The following is a 23,509-nucleotide window of genomic DNA, read 5'->3' on the forward strand; positions in this document are numbered from 1 at the left end:
GTAGAATAAGTAGAATTCAATTATACAATTTATATAACTATATGTTTATAACTATACTTTCATTAACAAACTTCAAGAAGTTCCAAATCCCTTTACAGTTAGAAGTATTTTTCAAAGTACACACAGCAGGATCCAACAAGAACAATGTTGCAATGACCGGATCTTGTATATTAGGGATGTTGGTTGAGGCATAAATTTGATCAACTCTCCTCATTTTCTTCAAAATAGAGTCAAGGGATTTTGTTTTGCAGTCTCCTAATAATGCAAATGTATCTCAATTTTACCAGCTCGTTAACATGACAGTACCTCCTACAGTTCAGGACTGGGTATTAACCCAAATTTTGGAGTCAGCTGTTGGATGGAACTTGAACCCACAACCTTGTGAACCGTAGGGCAAGAGTACTACCCATGGTGACATAGCTGGTACTTGCTACCAAAAGTGGGAATGCTGATGAAGTTTATTCACTCCAGGATTTTCAAAGCAATGTCACAGACCTGAAAAGCTTAACTCTACTTCTCTCTACATACAGTACCAGGCAGGCTGGGTATTTCCAGCATTGTCTGTTTTTACTCAAGATCTCCAGCATACAAAGATTCTTACTTTTGTACCAACGTTTTTAGAGGTCATTGTAACGGCCTGATTGCAAACCAGATGTGAATCAGCAGACTGGAATTGAAACCAATGTACTTTCCAGTCTGAATGATCCAGTACAAACTAGATGCTGTGTTACTCACTGAACTATTGGGAAGTTCTCCACATGGTTTTATCAACATGGCAAACTTCATGGAAAGTATGGGTTACAAGAAAGGCATAGGAAATGGATGCAAAATGCACAAAACTGTGAGGCAGCATGTATGAACCCGAGGACTGCAGCAAACCACATGTATTTTGTGTGAAGTATAATGTGGTCTGAAATAAATAAGTTATTTACATTTCACAACTTCAGGACATCTAACAGTGCTTAATAGCCAATTCGGCTTTTTTTCTGAAGTATTGTCACTATTTTAATACAGGGAACCAACAATCAATTTTATCACAGCAAAATCCTTCAAACAGCAATGGGATAGGTGGTCAGTGGATGTGGGCAGTGCTGGCTAGGCCAGCATTTATTGCCCATTCCTAATTGCCCAGAGGGTAGGTAAAAACCAACCAGACTATTGTGGATATAGAATCACATGTAGGCCTTCCCTATAACTCATTTGTGAACCACATGTTTTTTCCTGACAATCGCCATTATTTGGCTTTTAATTCCAGATTTGAATTGAATCCAAATCCCATCATCTGCCATAGTGGGATTTCAACCCAGGTTACCAGTACATCATCTGGGTCTTTGGATGAATAGTCTAGTGATAGTACCACTAGGCCATCACTTCCCCTCGAATTGATATTGGTTGTGAAAGATAAATGTTGACCACAGGATGGAGAAAAGGACAGAAACTTATTGTAGAGGCATACTGATTGGAGTAAATTTTGTACAAAATAACACAGGGTTACAGTATGGAAAATGTATCGTTGGGTTTACTAAAACAAATGCACTCTAAGAATACTTTCTTAGAGTCTTACAGCATGGAAACAGACCCTTTAGTCCAACCAGTCTGTGCTGACCATAATCCCAAAATAATGTAGTCCCACCTGCTGGCATTTGGCCCATATCCCTCCAAGGATTTCTTATTCATGTACTTACCTAATTGTCTATTAAATGTTGTAACTGTACCTACATCCAACACTTCCTCTAGAAGTTTATTCAACACACAACCATCCTCTGTGTGAAAAACCTGTCCTCATTTTTAAAATCTTTCTCCCCTCACCTTAAAAATATGCCCCCAGTCTTGAAATCCCCCATCCTAGGGAAAAGACACCTGTCATTCACCTTATCTGTGCTCCTCATGATATTATAAACCTCTATAAGGTCACCCCTCAATCTCCTACACTCCAGTGAAAGTAGTCCCAGCCTATCCAGGTTCTCTTTATAACTTAAGCCCTCTGTTCCTGGCAACATCTTGGTAAATCTTTCCTGAATGCTCTCCAGCTTGATAACATCCTTCCTATTTCTGGATTAGTGGTGCTGGAAGACCACAGCAGCATCCAACGAGCAGTGAAATCGATGTTTCGGGCAAAAGCCCTTCATCAGGAATAAAGGCAGTGAGCCTGAAGTGTGGAGAGATAAGCTAGAGGAGGGTGGGGGTGGGGAGAACGTAGCATAGAGTACAATGGGTGAGTGGGGGAGGGGATGAAGGTGATAAGTCAGGGAGGAGAGGGTGGAGTGGATAGGTGGAAAAGGAGATAGGCAGGTAGGACAAGTCCGGACAAGTCATGGGGACAGTGCTGAGCTGGAAGTTTGGAACTAGGGTGAGGTGGGGGAAGGGGAAATAAGGAAACTGTTGAAGTCCACATTGACATCCTTCCTATAACAGGGTGACCAGAACAGAACTCTAGAAGAGGCCTCACCAATGTCCTGTACAACCTCAACATGACGTCCCAACTCCTGTACTCAGTGAGCAGGTTCTGAGCAATGAATGCAAGTGTGTTAAATGCCTTATTAAACACCCTGTCTACACATTACGCAAACTTCAAAGAATTATGAACCTGAATCCCTAAGGCTCTCTGTTCTACAACATGACTCAAGGGCCTCCTTTTAATTGTATAAGTCATGTCCTTGCTTATATTACAAAAATACAATACCTCACATTTATCCAAATTAAAATCCATCTGCCACTCCTCAGCCCATTGACCCAATTGATCAAAATCATTTTGTAATCTTTGATAACCTTCTTCACTGTCCACTGTACTACCAGTTTTGGTGTCATCTACAAATTTATTAACTGTGCCTTCTATATTCTCATCTAAATCATTTTTATAAATGACAAACAAAAGTGGACTCAGCACCAATACCTGTAGAACATCGCAGGTCACAGGTCTCCAGTCTGAAAAAACAACCCTCCACCATCTGTCTGTCTACTGCTGTAAAGCCAATTTTGTATCCAAGCTCATCCTGAATCCCATGGGATCGAGCTTTACGAATTTCAACAGCTTTACTAAGGTCCAAGTAAACAATGCCTAGCCCTCTGCCCTCATCAATCTTCTTGATACTTCCTCAAAAAACACAAAAGTCAAACTTTCCTCCTATCTGTTAAGGAATACTGTTGTGTTGATATGCTCTGATCAATATGTAAAGGAAATGTAAGTTAACTGACTTTTGCCAACTTTATTAGTGAATTACTTTAATTTCATTCAATGCTGCAAGATGTAATCTCCCAAAGGCAGGTCCTTGGCAAATACTCCTGAACCATGCTAAAGTTCACCATCCTATTACAGTAGGGCAATGAGGAATGGAGATTAAGCCCTATGCCATTGACATATATCATGCTAGTCATCTAATCAACTAAGCTAACTAGCCTTCATGGGGCAATATCATCTGACATGATCAACCACTTTGTCAAATATTCCAGGAAAACACTGCTCCAGTTTGCTCTCCTTTACACAGCCACAATCAATGTCTTGTATGATTCAACAGGCACTTGGTATCCTCAAGTATGACACACAAACTGGCCATTTATGTGTATTTTGACAGTGAGTGTTGGCAGGTGATTTGTCTGTGGAGGGCCTTGTGGCAGAGTCTTAAATGTTGATACTGCATAATGAAGATGAGCATCCCGAAGTTATTCCATCATTGGGGGCAGCATAGTTGAAACCAATCCTGCCTGGAACCACACAGGTACACTTACCAAAACAGGTAACTAAATAGCATCCAGAAGGAACAAAGTCATAGAGATGTACAGCATGGAAACAGACACTTCAATCCAACCCGTCCATGCCGACCAGATATCCCAACCCAATCTAGTCCCACCTGCCGGCCCATATCCCTCCAAACCCTTCCTATTCATATACCCATCCAGATGTCACTTAAATGTTGCAATTATACCAGCCTCCACCACTTCCCCTGGCAGCTCATTCCATTCACGTACCACCCTCTGTGTGAAAATGTTGCCCCTTAGGTTTCTTTTATATCTTTCCCCTCTCACCCTAAACCTATGCCCTCTAGTTCTGGACTCCCCAACCCAGGGAAAAGAATTTGCCTATTTACCCTATCCATGCCCCTCATGATGTTGTAAACCTCTATAAGGTCACCCCTCAGCCTCCGAAGCTCCAGGGAAAACAGCCCTAGCCTGTTCAGCCTCTCCCTATAGCTCAAATCTTCCAACCCTGGCAACATCCTTGTAAATCTTTTCTGAACCCTTTCAAGTTTCACAACATCTTTTCGATAGGAAGGAGACAAGAATTGCACGCAATATTCCAACAGTGGCCTAACCAATGTCCTGTACAGCCGCAACATGACCTCCCAACTCCTGTACTCAATACTCTGACCAATAAAGGAAAGCGTACCAAACGCCTTCTTCACTATCCTATCTACATGTGACTCCATTTTCAAGGAGCTATGATCCTGTACTCCAAGGTCTCTTTGTTAAGCAACACTCCCTAGGACCTTACCATTAAGTGTATAAGTCCTGCTAAGATTTGCTTTCCCAAAATGCAACACCTCGCATTTATCTGAATTAAACTCCATCTGCCACTTCTCAGCCCATTGGCCCATCTGGTCAAGAGCTTGTTGTAATTTGTACCTCTTATGCTCGCATCCAAATCATTTATGTAAATCTAGTATAATACAACCTGCTCACTGCACTTTAGGAAGGATGTGAGAATCCTTGGGAGGATGTAGACAAGATCTACCAGAACTGGTTCAAGGACAAAATATTTTAAAGACAAAGTAGGATTGGAGAAGCTCAGGTTGTTCTTCTTGAACCGAAGGAGATTGAGAGAGGTTTGATGGAGATGTACTGGATTAAGACTGGTTTATTACTTGCAGTTTTAGTTTCATTATCTGAGGAGGGATGTTCTTCCAATGGAGTGAGTGAAATGAAAGTGTTTTTTAGATTAGATTCCCTGTAGTGTGGAAACAGGCCCATTGGCCCAATAAGTCCACACTGACCTTCCGAAGAGTAGCCCACCCAGACCCATTCCCCTCTGACTAATGCACCTAACACTATGGGCAGTTTAGCACGGCCAATTCACTCTGACCTGCACATCTTTGGACTGTGGGAGGAAACCGAAGCACCCGGAGGGAACCCACGCAGACACGGGGAGAACGTGCAAACTCCACACAGTCGCCTGAAGCTGGAATCGTACCTGGGTTCCTGGTGCTGTGAGGCAGCACTGTGCCACCCCAAATTGATTCTTGGGATAGCTGGACTGTTGTAGGAGGAGAGATTGAATTGTTTTGGATTACGTTTACTGGAGTTTAGAAGAATGAGGAGGGAGAGCATAGAAACCTATAAAATTCTCACGGGACTGGACAGCGTAGGTGCAAGATGGGTAAGTCCAGACCATGGGTCACAGCCTGAGATTAGCGAGGGTAAACCATTCTGACTGAGGTGAGGAGAAATGTCTTCATCCAGAGAGTAGTGAGCCTGAAGAATTCTCTGCTACAGAAAGCAATTGAGATCAAAACATTCCATGACATCTAGAAGCAGTTGGAAATAGCACTTGAGGGTAAAGAGATCCAAACATATGGAGGAGACAGGGGAACAGCCTATTGAGTTGGATGATCAGCCATGATGGTATTGGATAGCAGAGCAGATTTAAGGGGCAGAAAGGCTACTGCTGCTCCTCTTCTGGTTTTCTATGTTTTTAGATAGAGTAAATGCTTTTCACATTCGCTGATGGTGCAAGGTCAAAGGTTCACAGACTCAAGGTTGTTGCAGCCAGGCGATTGAGGAAGAACCCTTTTAAGCATTGAGTGATAATAATCTGGAACCTGTAGTCCAAACCCTGTTGGAAAGGGGAGCAGATTGGTGATTTCAAAATGAAACTAGATGGAATTTTGAGGGAAAAACATTTCCAGGATTATAGGGATGAGGAACAAGAGAAGGCTGTTGACTCCCACAAGCTCCACCGTTCAATCCTTATGGAAATGAACTGGAGGAACATGACTGAATGGAGAAAGCTGGCAGGAATCATGATGGGCCTTGGTTCTGTGTCGCAATACCACAGCTCCAGCACAAATTGGGTCAACTCAAACCACAGAGGAGCAGAACCCTCGCAACTTGAGAGGAGTTTATGAATAGTCTGTTTTCTGCTTTCCCCATTCAAGCGGTAATGAAGTCGCAGAGCTGGGAGTACTAACAGGAGCCAGCGGCCAGTTCCAAGCTGCCGTTATTAATGTGTAACTCCTGATGGGGAGGAGTGTCAGCCTGAACTGCTGCTCATCTCTGAAACGGTCCCCTGAAAGCACACCTCTCCACAATGTTAAACCCTCCAAATTCCGTCAAAAGGAAGCAGTCCACTACATTCACCATTCCCCCCCTTTTCTCTCTCTCTCTGAATGATGACTTCCCTTTCAATTCTCTGCAGTGCTTCTATTTATTTTTTTCTGTTCCCTTTTTGGTGAAGGTCTGGTGTGGTTCTGCTTTTTTTGCAACACCACACCAACCCTCCCCCCCCCGGGCCCTGCTTGATGTGACCCGGGTGGTTGAGATATTGAACCGTGCAACGCCATGTTAATACAATAAACTTTCTTTCTGATTCATCTCCTCACTGTTCCCAGGCAGATACCTCCGCAGAGGCGGCCTGAGTTCTTAAAGGAGCCTTCCCCGTCCCTTCTCAGTGAAAACTCACCCCCACTGCAAACAAATCGCACAGTCAGGCTGTTGGCAGTGTCCTCCAACAAAATCCACTCAGTTGCAACTAGGGGACAAGCTGCTGTAAGTTGGATAAAACAGACAGTCTAATGTCAAATCATTCACTTTTTGGGGTCATTCACTTGAGGGCATTTGAAATTAACGTGGATTCAAACATTTGGAATATCTGATTTTTGTTTAGTTCCCAGTGAACTTGTGCGCACGTTGTTTTTGAGCGAGACTTTAAAAGTTTTCCCTAGTTCTTACTTTAAGGATAAGTAGTCCAACTATTAGAGGGGGGGGGGTTAAGTGGATTCCAGAGTGTGCAGGGGAACTTTCTCCGGGAGCAGCGGATCCTCGCTTACCTGGGAGTGTGGGATGCTGGCTGGGGACAGGTTGTTGTTCCAACCCCTCCCCTCTCTCCCCTCCCCTCCCCTCTCTCTCTCCCTCCCCTCCCCTCTCTCTCTCCCTCCCCTCCCCTCTCTCTCTCCCTCCCCTCCCCTCCCCTCTCTCTCTCCCTCCCCTCCCCTCCCCTCTCTCGCCCTCCCGGCCCTCCCCTCCCCTCTCTCTCTCCCTAGGCCCTCCCCTCCCCTCTCTCTCTCCCTCCCCTCCCCTCCCCTCTCTCTCTCCCCTCCCCTCCCCTCTCTCCCCTCCCCTCCCCTCTCTCTCTCCCCTCCCCTCTCTCTCTCCCCTCCCCTCCCCTCTCTCTCTCCCCTCCCCTCCCCTCCCCTCTCTCTCTCCCCTCCCCTCCCCTCTCTCTCTCTCCCCTCCCCTCCCCTCTCTCCCCCTCCCCTCCCCTCTCTCCCCCTCCCCTCCCCTCTCTCCCCCTCCCCTCCCCTCTCTCTCCCTCCCCTCCCCTCTCTCTCTCCTTCCCCTCCCCTCTCTCTCTCCTTCCCCTCCCCTCTCTCTCTCCTTCCCCTCCCCTCTCTCTCTCCTCCCCTCTCTCTCTCTCTCCCCTCCCCTCCCCTCCCCTCCCACACCTCCTGCGCGGATGGATACAGCCCCTCGCTGTGCAGCTCAACGACAGCCGGCGATGCTTAAAGTTTTGAAAAAAAGTTTCTGCTGAAGTTTGGAGCCGCGGGATCGGGGTGGTGGGGGGGAGAGAAAACTGAACCGAGACTTCGCCACCCCCACCCCCCACCTCAACCAGGCGTGTTTTATTCTCCCCCAGCATCTGATCTTTCCCATGATAATTCGGACTTTCTGGGCTCCACGTTTGAATGGATGTATAAGTTAATCGAAGGGAACTCCGAACTTTGAAACAGCGAGTAATGGGGGATTTAAAACTTTGGAATTTACTCTGGGGGCTGTGGCTGGCGGCCGAATGTGAAGGTACGGCTTGACTTTAAAACGGAGACACAAGTGGCCGAGCCACTTGCTGGGAGGATGTTTGTAAAGAATTAAATAAGTGTGGTTTGCTTTGTTTTTTAAAAAAAAGTTATGACCAGTGGTGAAATGTTGTTGATTATTCCGTCTGTTGTTGGTTTTTGGGGACGATGTAGCAGTTTCTCAGCCCTGTCTCTCCAACGCTGTCTTAAGTCACTGAGTTTTTTAAAAATGTGTTCAGGCAAATCCCTTGCTCCAGCCTCTGGGAAATCAAATCCATCGTTACTTTGCCCGGCGCAGTCCATGTTAACGTGCGCGCACCCTTATCACTGATGAATGGAGTTGGGGGGTGAGAATAGAAAGATTCCAGAGGGATGTCTGTTGTCTCAAAGCAGCAGTCTCGCAGTAAACTTGCAGCCCTCTGTTACAGTGGGTCATTTCTCATTCTTGTTGTACAGCACACTCGGCGTTTTAATCTCTGTTCTGCCAAGAGTTTCTGCGGCAGTTTCTGAGCCGTTTTGGTTTTTTTTTAAGGGTTACTGTTTGCTGACCAGGGCATGGCATTGTTATTGGCAGCTCAAGGTGTTGGTAAGAAGAGATGTGCATGACGCTTGCTGGTTGGTGTAGGGTGCAGGAGTGTCTGGAGAGGTTTCAGGAAAGCTGTCTCGTCGTGCGGTGTAAAGGCAGGAACGGTTGGGACTGAGAATCAATTATGTTTGCCGCCGGGAAGCCGTTTGAACCCAGCTCAGAGATGAGTGCTCTTTTCTAACGCTGCCATGTGTGGGCAAAGTGTTTGTAAAATAAATCTGGACCGGATCTTCCCGCTTCCCGCCCCCCTTCTGGGTGTGAAGTTTCACCTGAAACTGCTCCCTCTCTCTCTGACTGGTTGAGGTAGTAGTTTCCAAACTATAGCTGTTGGGGGAACAGCTTGCCATCCAGGCGCTGATACACCGAGTAATCCTTCACATCTCGGTAGCCTTGGGAACCAGAACTGAACACACACACACACAGCCCATGAGTGATGGACTGGTCAAGAGGCGCCTAGTCTTTGTATGGGGACACTGGAGTGGGCTGGGGGGAGGTGGTAGCAGTATTCCACGAGGTCTGAAAACCAGCGGCAGAGCCCTCACAAAGAGCTTTGGGGATCAGCAGCTCGTTCTGATTTAGATTAAACTAGACCTTGCAACATCATCGTCTGTCACCAAACATTATTCAGAGCGCTCTGACTCCCTCCATTGTTCGGCATCCCCCCCGAGGCAGGGGCTGAGCAGACAATTCGCTCTCGCAAGGAATCCTATTTTTGTTCATTTTTTTTTATATATATAGATACGCTTCTCATCCATGACCTGAATCACTCCCTCAGTTAAAAAGGCAGTGTCCCCTTTTCTAACTGTTGCCGAGAGGCTGACTGTGGTGGACATCCAGGGTTCAAATGCAGCCCTTTTTTTTTGCTGTTGTTGAAGTTGTCCTGAGGAACCTGACGTTTGAACTTGGTGTTTGAGTCCTCTGTGAAACTCTGGCCCCGAATAACACTGCCTTTCCCCACCCTCCCCCTCTACCCTTTCCATATTAACATGATGCTTTGTGTCTGTAGCTAGGGAAGGCATTGACAGACCCCCCTGTCTCAGCCATTTGGACACTGCATACACTGAATAAGCTGGAACTGTTGAGGAATTAATCTTCACATTCCTCCAGGTATCATTTAAGAATTTCGGGATTGAGTAAGCATATGCTGTTCTGGCAGTCTGTAAGGTCCACCTGGATCCCTACCCCACCCCCATCTCTCACCTTCTACATTTCACTTATTTCCATCCTCCATTGGTGACTGTGCCTTCAGCTGGCTGAGCCTAAAGGGGTGAAATTCCACCCCCACCCGTTCAGACTCTCCCTCTTTTTGACCAAGTTTTGGGTCACTTCATCCAGCACTCCCCTCCAGTTGGGTGTTACATGCCTGAAGGGTTGAAAATGTGTTGCTGGTTAAAGCACAGCAGGTCAGGCAGCATCCAAGGAATAGGAAATTCGACGTTTCGGGCATAAGCCCTTCATCAGGAATCATGCCTGAAGGGTGCAATATCAATGTAAGTTATTACAAAAGCAAACACTTAAAATATTTCATCATTAGGAGCCCTCGCTAGTAGTGTGCCAACATCGTACAGATATCTTTTGTTGCCTTTCTGAACCTGCCAGCAATTTGATAAGTTAATTTATGCTGTTGACCCGCTTTCTGCCCTGCCCTGCCCTCCCGGTACATGAATATGCTGATCGAGTTAGTGCACCGTGGAAGGGGGCTTGTGCAGAGGATGAAGACCAACATAGACCAGTTGGACTGATTGGCCCATTTCTGTGCTGTGCCTTTTATTTGTAATTCAGTGTAAGTTTTGCTCAATGTGTGTCATTATCCACGGTGAAGGGCTTGACGTGCAGGAGATTGTGCAAGTAAACAGTCTCCACTGTCAAGTACAGTCAGCCACTTTAGTCAACAGGCTGGGCTATTCTCCCTCACCCTATCGGAGATCTGTTTCATTCAGATACATCTCCTGCATTCATCTGACTTTCACAGGGAGTGAAATGGGCAAAACAGCTTATCTCTGCCATTCCCATTCACTTAATTCATGGCCGATCTGTTTTTGTCTCGGTTAACTACCCATTCTTTATCAAAAAAAATCAATTAATTTCAGTTTTGAATTTTTCAGATGGCCCCAGCCTCAAAAGATCCTATCTGTCTTGAATTCTATTTATAATTTAATTATTTTTTGTATCTGACCTCAAACTTGTTGTAAATTCTGTACCTGGATCCCTGAATCTACCCATTCCTCCAATGTTCTTAGCTTCTCACCAATAGAAAAGACTAATTTATCTTTAAGTCCAAAGTAGATTACCTCAGTTTTCCTCATAAAACTCTACACTTATCCGCTTACTTATTTGTTTAGATTAGATTAGTTACAGTGTGGAAACAGGCCCTTTGGCTCAACAAGTCCACACCGACCCTCCGAAGAGCAACCCACCCAGAACACCCACCCTTAACACCACGGGCAATTTAGCATGGCCAATTCACCTAAACTGCACACTTTTGGACTATGGAAGGAAACTGGAGCACCCAGAGGAAACCCACACAGACACTAGGAGAATGTGCAAACTCCACACAGACAGTTGCCTGAGGCGGGAATTGAACCCGGATCTCTGGCGCTGTGAGGCAGCAGTGCTAACCAGGGCTGCCCACACTATTAAGGTTACTTTGCAAATTTCTACTTCTAACTATATTAATTACTGTGCCATCTAACTTGACATCCATTGATAAACAGGATGGGATAGATGGGACCCTAGTTCAAATCCTTGAATGCACCGTGAGGACACAAAATGTAGTATTAATCCTGTTATTCCTCATTCTAATTTTTTGGCTGACAACTAATTGCCTAATTTTGTTGACTTTTCAAGATTAACCTCACCTGCAGTAATAAAAACAGTTTGACCAGTTAGAGGCAGTGTTTGGATTCATTGCATTTTGCCAGTCTAATTTTTCCCAGTTATGATTTTAGCTGCCTCTAATTTTGAAAACTGGAAGACACAAGTTGTTCATTGTTTTTCCTTTTGCATTCACTGGGGAAGCCAGTCATTAACCTTTTAACTGTTCACTTGGACTGACACAGAAGTGTGAAGTGATGCATTTTGGAGGAAGAATGAAGAGAAGTAAGGTAGTAAATGGCACGATTATGAAAGGGGCACAAGAACTGAGGAATATGGGATGGGGGAGGTGGGTAATGTCAGCAAGGGTTTGAAGGTGGAAAGTTGGAGGCTGCTTAAGAAGTCTTCGGTTTTATTAAAAGAGTTGTGCAGAGAAATGAAGAAATTGTATTTGACTTTTATAAATCCCTGGTTAGATTCAGCACAAGCAATGTGTGCAATTCTGGGAAGTAGAATTTCGGAAAAATGTCAAACCTTTGGAGAAAATGTTAAGATTTTCTAGAATGGAATGTGATCAAGTATGGGAGACTAAGTTGCTCAGTTACTGAGCCAAGCTTGTGTGCTGGGGCAATTAAAATTGATTTAAAAGTGGAGATGACGTCAGAGCTAAAGTCTGATTTGTAATTCACTCCAGTCCATGCAGACCCACTTCCAGCAACAATCACTGGATTGTAATAAAGAGTAGCAATGATTTTGCTCTTTGCACTCAAATCCCCACCATACTGTTAGTTTGTTTGCCTATATCGTGGAATTAGTGCGGTGCAGAAGAGGCTACTCCATTTATTATGTCTGTGCTGACTCTTCAAATGAAAATTTCACTTCAAGATTTGCTGTCACCTTTCTGTAAGCCACCAGTCCTTCCTATTCAGATAGCAATGTACTGCCCTTTTGAATGCCTTGATTGCACCTGCTTCCAACATACTGTCTCAGAGAGTGCATTGCAGACCGTATCCACTCATTGCATGAAAATTATTTTCTCTTTGCTTTTGCCAACTAATTTAACTTTGTGTCCAATCTTTTCATGAATGGGAACAATTCTTTTAATGCTTTTCTGTCACCTTCAAGCCATCGATATCCTGGGTTGAAAAAGACAGGGAGGTGAGCCACTGCCAGGTCCTTGCTCTGTAATTAATGACTGGGAGATTTTGACACCATCCAAAGCATTCTCTTCAGCTGCTTGCCACAACTTCTAGCTCAGTACAATCAGCTGTCTATCATTCCTGTGTTGTGATTTACTGATGTCAGTTGTATGAGAACATTTGAGCAGTGAAAGACAATAAATTGGATATTAGGATACAATCTTGTATTAAAGTATATCTTGGACCTCGGTTCTTTTAGGTGGAATAAGTCATTTTAAAAAAATACTCAAAATACATGCAGAATCATACATATCCACCACCCCAAAATATTGCAATCCTGCTAATTATCCGAGAACTGCCTTATCAGAAATTACAGACATGTCTACTGCTATCTTTTTCACAAGTCATTCTCTGATTATGGATTCTGCTGGCAAAGTTGCTTTTTTTAATATCTTCCCATAGTTACTTTTGAGAAAGTGGTGTTTGGCTTTCACTTTTGTAGTTGTATGTAGCTGAGGGTTTTGTTAGGTTGAAGTTGTATAAAATTAGGAGGAGAAAGTGAGGTCTGCAGATGCTGGAGATCAGAGCTGAAAATGTGTTGCTGGAAAAGCGCAGCAGGTCAGGCAGCATCCAAGGAACAGGAAAGTCGACTTTTCGGGCATAAGCCCTTCTTCAGGAATGGAGAATTCAGCCATTCCTGAAGAAGGGCTTATGCCCGAAAAGTCGAATTTCCTGTTCCTTGGATGCTGCCTGACCTGCTGCGCTTTTCCAGCAACACATTTTCAGCAGTTGTATAAAATTAACCATGTTTGTGTGAGACATTAGCTATGTATTAACCTGACTGGTTAAGAGCGACAAGTTTCCTTCCCAAAAGTACATTTGTGAGCTAGTGGGTTTTATCAGTAGTCCAGTATTTTATTTATATTAGATTTCTCGATCCAGTCAACTGAACTCAAATTCTTAAATTACCACAGTGAAGTTTGTATTCACATTTTCTGAGTCACGCATCCAGTACCATTGCCGCTATACTGCCCTACCCCAGGTGTGCCAATGGGTTTTTTGGTAGATTTGGTAGAGTGAGATGGGATTCAGGGTGGTGCAACAGAGGGGCAAACAAATTGCACAAAAGGTTGGAAGCCAGAAATAGTATTAAAATACAGAACCAGTTAAGAAAAAAAAGAGTCATAGAGGTTTACAAAATTATGAGGGGCATGGATATGGTAAATAGGCAAAGTCTTTTCCTGGGGTCAGGGAGTCCAGAACTGGAGAGCATAGGTTTAGGGTGAGAGGGGAAAGATATAAGAGATCTATGGGGCAACTATTTTCACACAGAGGGTGGTGCGTCTATGGAATGAGCTGCCAGAGGATGTGGTGGAGGCTGGTGCAATCGCAATACTTAAAAGGCATCTGGATGGGTATGTGAATAGGAAGGGTTTGGAGGGATATGGGCCCAGTGCTAGCAGGTGGGACTAGATTGGGTTGGGATATCTTGTCGGCATAGACGGGTTGGACCGAAGGGTCTGTTTCCATTCTGTATGTCTCCATGACTCTAAAGCTAAAAAGGCTAAGGTGGATTTGATGTGAATGTTAATGCATAAATACATAACACTTGACAAGCAAGGTGGTGAGCTGCAGGCACAAGTGGACACGGCTTCCATTTGACATTGAGCATTTTATTCAAAATTGTTGCTGAAATGGGAATGTGGAATTACCATCTCAATGTATTCAGGAATAGAAATGGGAGAGAAAAGAACCCGACTAATGCCAGTTTTGATCAAAGACACTGGCTCTCGTCTGGAAATTTGAGGATTCATAAACAGAATATGTTTGCTTAGAGTTAAGCAGAACAGGAGTTGTTACACTGCTGGGTACATGCTAAAGCCTGCCAAACAATCGGAAGGAGATGGATGAGAACATTTGGAAGCAAACTTCAGAAGGATTTAAAATAATATATAGTGATAATAATTCTAGACTTTAAATATTTTAGGGATGCTGGTTTTAAAACAAAATTGAAAGAGTAAGGTGGGTAGGAATGCCTGGTCAATGTGCTCATTTATGTATCACTAAATTTATGATGCAGGCCATGTATAAATTAACTTATAGATGCAGCATAGAAGGAGGCTGTTCAGCCCATTGTGCCTGTGGCAGCCCTTTCAAAGAGCGATCAAATTAGGCCAATTTCCTATCCCTTCCCCTTATCTATGCAAATGTTTCCTCTTCAAATATTTTATCAGTTCCCCTTTGGAACTTACTGTAGTACCTGTTTCCACTGCCCCAGTTCTGAATATTCACTGTGTTTCAGATATAAAGAAAATGCAAGATTTTGTCTCCATGTTATCATCAGGGAAAGACAGGGTAGGTTAAGATAAATTACTTCCACTGGTTGGGGATTCTAGAGCTCATGGCAAAGTCTGAGCATTAGGGCCAGACCATTCAAGAGAGATGTTGGGAAACCTGTCTACGCATAAAAGGTAATAGAGATTCGGAATTGTCTTTTTGATGCTCAATTAGATATTAGCTTTAAATCTCAGATTGAGAAATTTTAGTTATGGGCCAAAGACAGGTAGGTGGGGTTAAGTAACAGATCTGGCACAACTTAGTTGAATGGCAGTCCTGAAGAAGGGTTATGCCTGAAACATCGATTCTGTTGCTCCTTGGATGCTGCCTGACCTGCTGTGCTTTTTCCAGCACCCCACTTTGTCAACTCTTTATTGAGTGACAGAGTAAGCTCGAGAGGTTGAATGGCTTACTCCTGTTTGTGTTCCTATAAAATTCTTCTTCGCTTTTGAATGTTTTGCCAAGTAGTTTAAATTTATGTCCTCTGGTTACCAACCGTTCTGCTACCACTAACAGTGTCTCCCTTGTCAAAATGCTTCATGATCATCCTTCATGCCTATATTAAGATAGGCCCCTTTATCTTCCATTTCAAGGAAAGCAACCTGAAACTTTAACATCTTACCAACCAGCTGAAGTCCTGCCTCCCTGGTATCATTTCCAATAAATCTCTTTAACTCCGAGAGACTGAAGACAAAGCTGTTCCTGGGGCCTTGCTGGCTGTTTTATAAAGAGGTGATGCAGTGAAAGTCGCCCTAGTCCCAGAGGATGCTCTCTCATTAGAGTGAACACACCTGAGGGTGTCTCTATCTCAGGGTCACCGCACTTCAGGTGAGGGATGGGGTTGTGAAAGCAGACCCTTCAGGCTGACCTCAGCTAGTCCAGGAATTGAACCCATGCTGTTAGTGTCATTCACAAAGCAGCTAACTGTCCCCAAAGGTTTAGACATGATACCTTTGCTGTTTGTGTACTCTTCGAGTAAAAAGTGAGATCTGCAGGTGCTGGAGATCAGAGCTGAAAATGTGTTGCTGGTTAAAGCACAGCAGGTCAGGCAGCATCCAAGGAACAGGAAATTCGACGTTTCGGGCCAGAGCCTTTGTGTACTCTACCTTTTTGTTATATAGCCAAGGATCCTGCAATAATTTTAAACAGCCTTCCTAACTTGCTACCTTATACACATGAAAAGAGTAGTGGTCCTTATATACAGCTCAAGGGAATAGCACATTATACTTCTCCCTCTGCTCTTATCTGTTCGTCAGTTCTATACCTGCTCAACCGTTAGTGCCTTGGACTTCAGTATTATTAACATATTTGTTATCTCCTGCTTCATTAAACACTACATCAAAGTCTAGATACATAACATTAATCATCAACATGGCCCTTTAATTCAGCAAAGGATCCATCAACTTCATTAAACATGGTCTGTCTTTAATAAATCAGTGTTGGCTTTAATTTCTTAGCTCATGGTTTTCAGAGTGGTAACTATTTCCTTTCTTGGTTATATGTTGGTTCTGATGGTTTTCCTACTACCAGCATTATACTGATTGACCTAATGTAATGGCTGGATAATTGGAGCTAATACCAGAATCCCTGTTATCTCAGATGTTTCTTAGCTTGGTAATGTTGGATGCATCTCACATGTTGGTCGCCTCTTCTACTTTTGAGTGCTTCCAACTTTTTGATAACTTCTCTTTGTACTCTATATATTTTTATAATTTAGTCATTTCATCACTACCCCTTCCTGTACTGTGACATTGGCACATCCTCTTTTTCTTGTGAAGAGAGATGCGCGTTGTTAATGATATTTTTAAAATTCCTGATCAGCTAATTAACTAATCCTAATTCCTCAGTCATCTTTTTATGAAGTTTCTTTAAAAACATGTGCCGTTTTGTTAATTGATGAGTTTCCTGACAGATGCAAGACTAAGAGGAGATTTGATAGAGACGTACAAGATGATCAGAGGATTCGATAAGGTAGACAGTGAATGTCTTTTTTCTAGGATGTTGACGTCAACTTGTACAAAGGGGCATAACTACAAATTGAGGGGTAATAGATTTAAGACAGATGTCAGAGGCAGGTTCTTTATGCAGAGAGTTGTAAGGGTTTGGAATGTCCTACCTGCTAATGTAGTCAACTCAGCCACATTAGGGAGATTTAAACAATCCTTAGATAAGCACATGGATGGTGATGGGATAGTGTAGGGAGATGAGCTGAGAATATTTCACAGGTCGGTGCAACATCGAGGGCTGAAGGGGCTGTTCTGCGCTGTATTCTATATATGACTGCCAGTGACCTTCCCAGTAGGTGTACTGCTGAGCCTATTACTGAGTTTACGTATCTGTTTTCCACCAGCCATCAAATAGTGGAAAGATGATAACAGAACAAATTTGAGAGTAAATTACAGAAATATACAAGAACTAAAGGGTATTGACACTGTGGGACTTGTGTTATCCTAATACAGTTCAATGAGCAACTCCTGACATGGAAATTAGAACTTTCTTGCACTGCCTGTTTCTTGCTGGATGGTCAGCATGACTATGGTGGGCCAAGTGAAGCATGTTTCAGTGGGAAGAATGTGAGCATCATTCTGGTCTAAGGCTCAGAATAATTATGAAATAATAATAAAGAGCAACCAAATGTATAAGTACTTGACGTGAAAGTTTAGTGAGTTGAAAAGCAACCTGGTCCAAGGGGGTGTATCAAAAAAAGTTAGAATTGAACAGTCAGAGACCATCGGGGAAGAGAGAGGTCAGATGCAAAATAGAAAAGGGAACATCCAAAGCCAGCCTTCTAGGATGACAAAAGATATAGAAATGAATATGAAAAAAAGGACAATAATTCCAAGAAATGTATGACAGATGTAATATTCCATATACAGCAGAATGTGAGTGTAGTGTGATAGATGCTTCAAAGATTTTTGAAAGTAGCTAAGTTAAAACCTAAAACTGAAGGAAGAGTAGCCATGGGGTTATAAAATTGGTGGAAGGGCATGATCAGCAGTAGTGAACTGTTGTGTCTCAGACTAAAGAGTATCCCAGGTACAACGGTGTAACCCAGATTCCATATTCCAATTTCTGCTTTCTTGATGTGTAGTTATAATCTGGATTTATGTATACAGGGCAAAATTTTCAAAGTTTGTAGTTGCAACATGGCATAGCTCGGAAATTTAGTAAGTAATGTGGAGGGCAGTCAATAATATTGCCCTGGCCTGCAGTCACAAATAGACTTCCTTTCTTAAAGGACATTGGTAAACCAGATGCATTCTTACAATGATCCATGAGAGGTAATGACATCTTTGCTTGTTTCAATGCCAGATTTTAAATACTTGACTAATTAATAAACTTGGGCAAGTTCAAGAGGGAACGATGACTGGATACTGATGAGAAGTAGATGCTGAGATGGAATAATAAGAAAGCACAAAAATCAGGAACCAGAACATGGGCGTCAACGAAGATTGTGATAGAAGAATGTGGTATGGTCATCTGTTGCAGGGAGAAAGGAAGCATGGTGAGACAGATAATAGAGGTGGGTCTGCCATGGGAAGAAGGTGAAGGACTCTTAAAATCAAATGGAAAGATGCAATGGTAAGAGCCTTAAAGACAATGCGATTGAAAGGTTGCTTGATAAAAGAAGATGGAAAAGGGTAATGCATCACCATTGTGGTGGTCTCAAGTGAAATGGCAGAAGAATTTTATGTAATAACTAAACTTAAATTCCACCGGCTGCAATGGACAATAGTTTGGGCGGATTGGATTATTAGCCGAGTGACATTGTCATTATGCCACTAACCCCCAACTACTCTCTGACTATGACCTCTGAAAGTACAAGACACTCAGTTATTTAAAAAAACCCACCACAATTGACTTGAATTCCCAGAGTCAAAAGTTATGATGCTGGAAAAGCACTGCCGGTCAGGCAGCAGATGCAGCGATTCAACCAGGTGGTTCTTTACCACCTCATACACAGTCAGGGATGGTTAACCAGTATGCATCTTGCCAGTGACGAATGCCCATGAAAAATGAAAACGGCTGAAATATGTAAAGACGTAGCAGATGGAATTTAAGTGCAGAGTGGTTTGAACTGATGCATCTTGTAGGAAGGACGAAGAGGTAAAATGGGTGCAGAAAGACCCAGTGCCCTCTCTACACAAATCTTTGAAGGTGGCAGCATAGATGAAAAATTTAAAAAAAAACCATGGTGCAGTGGCTTTACTAATAAATGGAATGGAACATAAAAGCAAGGGACATTACAGGAATTACTGGAGAAACTCAGCCGGTCTCACAGCATCTATGGAGAGCAAAAGAGTTAATGGTTTGAGTCCAGTAGCTTCTTCAGAACAGGCCATTTCTATTTTTGTTTCAGATTTGCAGTATCCACAGTTCTTGAGTTAAAATAACAAGGAAGCAATGTTAAACCTTTATAAGTGACCCAGTTAGGTGTGAGTTAGAGAGTACCGTATTCAGTTCTGGACTTCACACTTTAAAAAGGACCACTACCTTAGATGTGGGTTTATTTGTATTAAACGAAGGATGAGCCATTTCAGTTTCATGGAGACTGCTGAGGACTGAGGATAAAAGCAAAGCATTGTGGATACAAACAGAAAGTGCTGGTGAAACTCAGCAGACCTGACAACATCTGTGGAGACAGAAACAGAATGAACATTTTGAAGGCTACATCACATGGGATTTAGGAGGAGCTGGTCAATTGGATACAAAATTGGCTTGAAGGTAGGAGACAGAGGGCAGTGGTAGAAGGTTGCCTTTCAGACTGGAGGCCTGAGACTAGCAGTGGCCACAAGGATTGGTCCTGGGTCTACTGCTTTTTGTCATTGATAGAAGTGATTTGGATGTGAATATAGGAGGTATGGTTAGTAAGTTTGCAGATGACACCAAAACAGGTGGTGGAGTGGACAGTGAAGAAGATTATCTCACAGTACAATGGCACTCTGATCAGATAGGCCAATGGTTTGAGGAGTGGGAGAAGGAGGTTAATTTAGATAAGTGTGAAATGTTGCATTTTGGTAAGGCCCACCAGTTAATGTTAGGTGCCTGAGGAGTATTATCAAACAAAGAGACCGAGGGGTGCATGGGCATAGTTCATTGAAAGTGGAGTCGCAGGTAGAAAGGCTGGTGAAGAAGGCATTTGGCATGCTTGCCTTCATTGGGACTTTGAGTTCAGGCATTGGGATGTCATGTTGTGGCTGTACAGGACACTTTCAGAATTCTGCATACAGTTCTGGTTGCCTTTTTATAGGAAGGATGTTATTAAACTTGAGAGGGTGCAGAAAGATTTACAAGGATATTGCTGGGTCTGGAGGGTTTGAGTTAAAAGAAAAGGCTGCGGCTATTTTTCTCTAGAGTGTCGGAGGATCGGGGTGACCTTATAAAGGTTAAAATCGCGATGGACATGGATCGGGTAAATAGCCAAGATCTTTTTCCCAGGTGGGGGGAGTCCAAAACTAGAGAGCATATGTTTAAGGTGATGGGGAAAGATTTTAAATAAACCTAACAGGAAATCTTTCACATAGAGGGAGGTGCGTGTATGAAACAAATTGCCAGAGAAAGTGGTAGAGGTGGGTACAATTACAACATTTTAAAAGGCATCTGGATGGGTATATGAATAGGAAGGGTTTAGAGGGATATGGGCCAAATGCTGGCAAATGGGACTAGGTCAGATTCAGATGTCTGGTCGGCGAAGACAAATTAGACCGAAGGGTCTGTTTCCGTGCTGTATGACTTGATAAGGCACATTGCACTCAATTAAGAGGTTACTTAATAACATTTTTTAAAGGCCCTCCCTCCATGGTAGTAATATCTGAATTACTTCCGGTGCTACGGGCTAGTGAGGACAGAGCAGATGAATGCGTGGCTGAGGAGCCAGTGTATGGGAAAAGGATTCATATTTGGAATCTCTTTTGGGGTAGGAGTGACCTGTACAAAAAGAAAGGATTGCACTAGAATTGGAAGGGGACTAGTATACTGTCAGGGAGAGCTGCTCAGGATTTAAGCTAGTAAAGTGGGTGAGGGTGGGAGCGGTGTGGGACCCAGGGAGATACTGAGGAATGAGATCAGTCTGAGTCTGGTACAGTTGAGAAAAGAAATGAGTCAAACAGTCAGGGCAGGCAGGAACACAACAGAGAACAAGGTAAGACCGATAAATTAAAATGCATTTATTTCATTGCAAGAGGCCTAACCGGGAAGATGGATGAACTCAGGGCATGGTTAGGAACATGGGAAAGGGATATCATAGCAATTTCAGAGATGTGGCTCAGGGATGGAACAGGACTGGCAGCTTAATGCTCCAGGAAAAAATGCTACAGGAAGGATAGAAAGGGAGGCATGAGAGGAGGGGGAGTGGCGAATTTGATAAGGGATAGCATTACGTATGTCCTGAGGGAGGATTTTCCTGGGAATATATCCAGAGAAGTTATTTGGATGGAACTGAGAAATAAGAAAGGGATGATCACCTTATTGAGATTATATCATAGACCCCTAATAGTCAGCAGAAAATTGAGAAGCAGATTTGTAAGGAGATTTCAGTTATGTTTAGAATAATAGGGTGGTTATGGTGGGAAATTTTAACTTTCCAAATATAGACTGGAGCTGCTATAGTGTTAAGGGCTTAGATGGAGAAAAATATAAGTATGTACAAGAACATTTTCTGATTCATTATGTGGAAATACCTACTAGAGAAGGTGCAAAACTTGACCTACTGTTGGGAAATAAGGCAGGGCAGGTGACTGAGGTATAAGTTGGGGTGCACTTTGGGGCCAGTGACCATACTTCTATTAGTTTTAAAATAGTGATGGAAAAGGATAGACCAGATCTAAAAGTTGAAGTTCTAAATTGGAGGAAGGCTAATTTTGAAGGTATTAGGCAAGAACTTTCAAAAGCTGATTGGGGGCAGATGCTTGCAGGTAAAGGGACGGCTGGAAAATGGAAGCCTTCAGAAATTAGATAATGAGAGTCCAGAGACCGTATATTAGGGTGAAAGGAAAGGCTGGTAGGTATAGGGAATGAATGCTAGATAACTCGAGAAATTGAGTGTTTTGTTAGGAAAAAGAAGGAAACGTTTGTTAGGTATAGACAGGATAAATTGAGTGAATCCTTAGAGTATAAAGGCAGTAGGAATGTACTTAAGAGGGAAATCAGGAGGGCAAAAAGAGGACATGAGATTGCTTTGGCAAATAAGGTAAAGGAGAATCCAAACGGTTTTTACAAATATACTGAGGACAAAAGGGTAACCAGAGAGAGAATAGGGTGCCTCAAAGATCAGCAAGGTGGCTTCTGTGTGGAGCCACAGAAGACGGAGACACTGATGCAAAATAGTTGTTTAGTATTTACTGTGGGGAAGGACGTGGCAGACATAGAATGGAGGGAAATAGATGGTGACATCTTGAAAAATGTCCATATTACAGAGGAGCAAGTGCTGGATGTCTTGAAATGCATAATGGTGGATATATCCCAGGACCTGATCAGGTGTCCCCTAGAAGTCATTGGAGGCTTGGGAAATGATTGCTGGGCCCCATGCTGAGATATTTGTATCATTGATAGTCATTGAGGTACTGGGAAGACTGGAGGTTGGCTAACGTGTTGCCATTATTTAAGAAAGGTGGTAAGGACAAGCCAGGGAACTATAGACCGGTGAGCCTGACGTCGGTAGTGAGCAAGAAGGAATCCTGAGGGACAGGAGGATGTACATGTATTTGGAAAGACGAGGACTGATTAGGGATAATTAATATGGCTTTGTGCGTGGGAAATCATGTCTTGCGAACTTGATTGAGTTTGTTGAAGAATTAACAAAGAGGATTGATGAGGGCAGAGTGATTGATGTGATCTATATGAAGCTGAAAAATGTGTTGCTGGAAAAGCGCAGCAGGTCAGGCAGCATCCAAGGAGCAGGAGAATCGACATTTCGGGCATAAGCCCGTCTTCAAGAAGGGCTTATGCCTGAAACATCGATTCTCCTGCTCCTTGGATGCTGCCTGATCTCCTGCGTTTTTCCAGCAACACATTTTTCAGTTCTGATCTCCAGCATCTGCAGTCCTCACTTTCTGCTAGTTGATTTTAACCGACTGCGAATCCTCTTGCAAGGACGCCTACCTTGAAGAAGCTCTCTTCCTCCGATTCCTGAAGAAGGGCTTATGCCCGAAACGTTGATTCTGCTGCTCCTTGGATGCTGCCTGACCTGCTGTGCTTTTCCAGCAACACATTTTTCAGCTCTGATCTCCAGCATCTGCAGTCCTCACTTTCTCCTAGGTGATCTATATGAATTTCAGTCAAGTGTTCGACAAGGTTCCCCATGGCAGACTGATAGCAAGGTTAGATCTCTGGAATACAGGGAGAACGAGCCATTTGGATACAGAACTGGCTCAAAGGTAGAAGTCAGAGGGTGGTGGTGGAGGGTTGTTTTTCAGACTGGAGGCCTGTGACCAGTGGAGTGCTACAAGGATCGGTGCTGGGTCCTCTACTTTTTGTCATTTACATAAATGATTTGGATGCAAGCATAAGAGGTACAGTTAGTAAGTTTACAGATGACAGCAAAATTGGAGGTGTAGTGGACAGTGAAGAGGGTTACCTCAGATTACAACGGGATCTTGAACAGATGGGCCAATGGGCTGAGAAGTGGCAGA

The 23,509-nt window shown here is 43.4% G+C and overlaps 1 protein-coding gene across 3 annotated transcripts in view; it reads left to right on the plus strand.

Annotated features, from left to right (window-relative positions):
• Positions 1-23,509, plus strand: part of notch3 (notch receptor 3) — a 406,903-nt gene that overhangs the window by 223,306 nt on the left and 160,088 nt on the right. Inside the window, exon 1 of one of the 3 annotated variants that reach the window (XM_060854869.1) lies at positions 7,670-8,007. The exons of the other annotated variants lie outside the window; for them this stretch is intronic. Coding sequence (XP_060710852.1) covers positions 7,947-8,007 — 61 coding nt within the window. The 5' untranslated portion in view covers positions 7,670-7,946. Of the gene's footprint in view, positions 1-7,669; positions 8,008-23,509 lie in introns of those variants that run through there. 3 annotated transcript variants of the gene reach the window in all.

The sequence above is a fragment of the Hemiscyllium ocellatum genome, chromosome 45, assembly GCF_020745735.1.
Source record: "Hemiscyllium ocellatum isolate sHemOce1 chromosome 45, sHemOce1.pat.X.cur, whole genome shotgun sequence".
Taxonomy (NCBI): Eukaryota; Metazoa; Chordata; class Chondrichthyes; order Orectolobiformes; family Hemiscylliidae; genus Hemiscyllium; species Hemiscyllium ocellatum.